General features: G+C 45.1%; 1 protein-coding gene across 1 annotated transcript in view; it reads right to left on the bottom strand.

The window, feature by feature from the left end:
• The window catches only part of akt3b (v-akt murine thymoma viral oncogene homolog 3b), a 25,986-nt gene that overhangs the window by 7,681 nt on the left and 15,805 nt on the right, over positions 1-2,500 (bottom strand). Inside the window, exons 5-8 of the mRNA XM_061915763.1 lie at positions 2,387-2,500; positions 2,192-2,323; positions 2,046-2,111; positions 1,911-1,979 (exon numbers count right to left, since the gene is read on the bottom strand). The exon at positions 2,387-2,500 is cut by the window's right edge and continues 31 nt beyond it. Of these exons, the coding sequence (XP_061771747.1) occupies positions 1,911-1,979; positions 2,046-2,111; positions 2,192-2,323; positions 2,387-2,500 (381 nt within the window). The remainder of the gene's footprint in view (positions 1-1,910; positions 1,980-2,045; positions 2,112-2,191; positions 2,324-2,386) is intronic.

The raw sequence follows: 2,500 nt of genomic DNA, 5'->3' as shown, positions 1-2,500 counted from the left end.
AGTGTCTTGCCCAAGGACACAACAGCAGTGACTAGGACGGCAGAAGCGGGAATCGAACCTGCAACCCTCAAGTTGCTGGCACAGCCACTCTACCAACCGAGCTATGGTCTTACCTTTACTTATAAATGAAGTCCATGCGCAGCTCCTTCTGATCAAAAGCATCGATAACTTGTTTATAGAAGTCTTCCTTATCTTTCTTCAGTTTTAAAAGTCTCTCTGTCTCGATGGAGATCTTCCTTTATTACCTCCTGCTTCCATTGAAAGTCCAGTTTAGAAAACTGTTTTATTTTAGATATGTAATCCTCCATGTTAAAAGTGCAAGCGAGAGGGAAAAATAAACAATCGCTGCTCACTCTTGCTGCTTGTTGTCACTTCTTCTGCAGCCGAGTAGTCGCAAGAAGGATCACTAGCGCCCTCTACCACCAGGAGGCGGGAGTCATTTAATGACTCGTATTTGACACACGCAGCTACGGTATATTAATAAAACATAGCTGCTTACTGTTCTTTTTAGCATATTCAATAGCTTGGACCTTAAATCCTACTGAATAGCTCTTAATCTTCTTCCCTTTATGCGATTTCAAATGATTGAAATCAGCCTCCTCCATTTTGAAAATGATGACAGGTGAAGTGTCACTTGTGACGTGACGAGTTTGACCCGGTGGAAATTCTAAGCATATGCTAATTATTTGGCGAAACGAGTTTGACCCGGCGGAAATTTTAGACATGCGCTAATAAAAATAATATTTGGCGACACGAGTTTGACCCGGCAGTAATTCTAGACAGGCGCATACTATATACCCGGCGGAAATTCAAGGAAATACGGTACCTGCAAAAAAAAGGGAAACTAAGCGAGCAAAGCAACATTAGCATATGTGCGTGAAATAACAAAACGTTTGATAAGCAAAAGTGCTAACAATAGCATGCTAAATTTTAAAGGGGAGGTTTGCAACACTTACAAAGATGCATAGAGGGCACTAACTGTCCAAAGTATTTTACACATTACCATAAATTCCGGACAATAAACTGCTACTGTCAGAATAATTGTACCTAACTTATCACAAAACTTTTGGGTTTCAATGAATTCCTGGCGAGCGGACAAAAGCTGTCTTTGATCTTACCAATCAAAAGGCTTGTAAAACTCCACTGTGTAGGATGGGAAGCGACATGAAGGTGTCTGTTTCTTTGGTGTATTGTAATCCACAGGAAGATTTTGTCTTGACCTGCGATCTACAAAGCGGAGAGGAAGCAGGGCCTGACCCCCACTCCAGGCCACCTTTTCTTTGAACTGTTTTGTAACCAGATGCAATGGCTCTTTACGACCCCTGTCCCTAAGAAACAGCTGTTGCCATGTAATCAGGGAAAGTCCAAATAACATAGGAGGCGTACAATTTTTCGCCAGAGCGTGGTGGAACTGTGCAAAGAGTACAGTCCAGATGTGAAATGTGAAGTGATTTATATTTATATAGCGCTTTTCTCTAGTGACTCAAAAGCGCTTTACGTAGTGAAACCCAATATCTAAGTTACTTTCAAACCAGTGTGGGTGGCACTGGGAGCAGGTGGGTAAAAGGGACGGCGTGGCACAGTGGTCTTGCCCAAAGACACAACGGCAGTGACTAGGATGGCGGAAGTGGGAATCGAACCTGCAACCCTCAAGTTGCTGGCACAGACGCTCTACCAACCGAGCTATGCCGCCCCGACGTCTCTCTTCAATTGAGCCAAATTTAATTCTGTCTCTGTTTAATTCCTTGCTTCTTGTCTTGTTTAATAGATGTCATCCGTGTTTGAACTTGACAGTTTGAAAAATATTTTCCGATAGGGAAACAATATCCTGGCATTAAAAAATTTGGTAATTTATGGAAAACGATGAATCAGCAAACATTTAGAAATCCGAGGAAAAAAAGAGTTCTCACCTCTCCTCCGTTGACGTATTCCATGACGAAGCAGAGGCGGTCCTTGGTCTGGAAGGAGTACTTGAGGGACTGCAAACACCACGGCGTGAGTGGTCTGGGTCACAGAACGGACATACGCGTGTCGACGCTACTCACGGTCAGGAAGGGATGCCGCGTGTTTTTCAACACCCGACTTTCCGTGAGCGTGTGAGCCACTTCATCCTGCGACAAAAAGGGGCGACATGTCATCGTCACGCGGCTAAAAAAAAAAAAAAAACGGCGGGCGCTCGTGGACCGCCTACCTTGGCGATGATGACTTCCTTCTTCAGGATCTTCATGGCGTAGTACGTGCCGCTGGCCTTCTCGCGCACCAGGATGACTTTGCCGAATGTTCCTTTGCCCAGAAGCTTGAGATAGTCGAAGTCGTTCATGGTCTGTGGAAGGAGTGGCACACGTTTAAAAATAAAAGCCGTCCTTCCCGTCTAAGCGTTACGCACCTTGCGTTTGTAGTGGCTGATGGAGGTGTCCATCTCCTCCTCGTTGACGTTCTCAATATTGGAGGTGGGGCTGCTGAGGATGCCCTCCTCCTCCTGCTTGGCCAGAGAGTCGGC

Source organism: Nerophis ophidion, linkage group LG01 (assembly GCF_033978795.1).
Source record: "Nerophis ophidion isolate RoL-2023_Sa linkage group LG01, RoL_Noph_v1.0, whole genome shotgun sequence".
Taxonomy (NCBI): Eukaryota; Metazoa; Chordata; class Actinopteri; order Syngnathiformes; family Syngnathidae; genus Nerophis; species Nerophis ophidion.
Note: the sequence above shows the minus strand (reverse complement) of the source record. Positions and strands in the feature narration are given on the sequence as shown.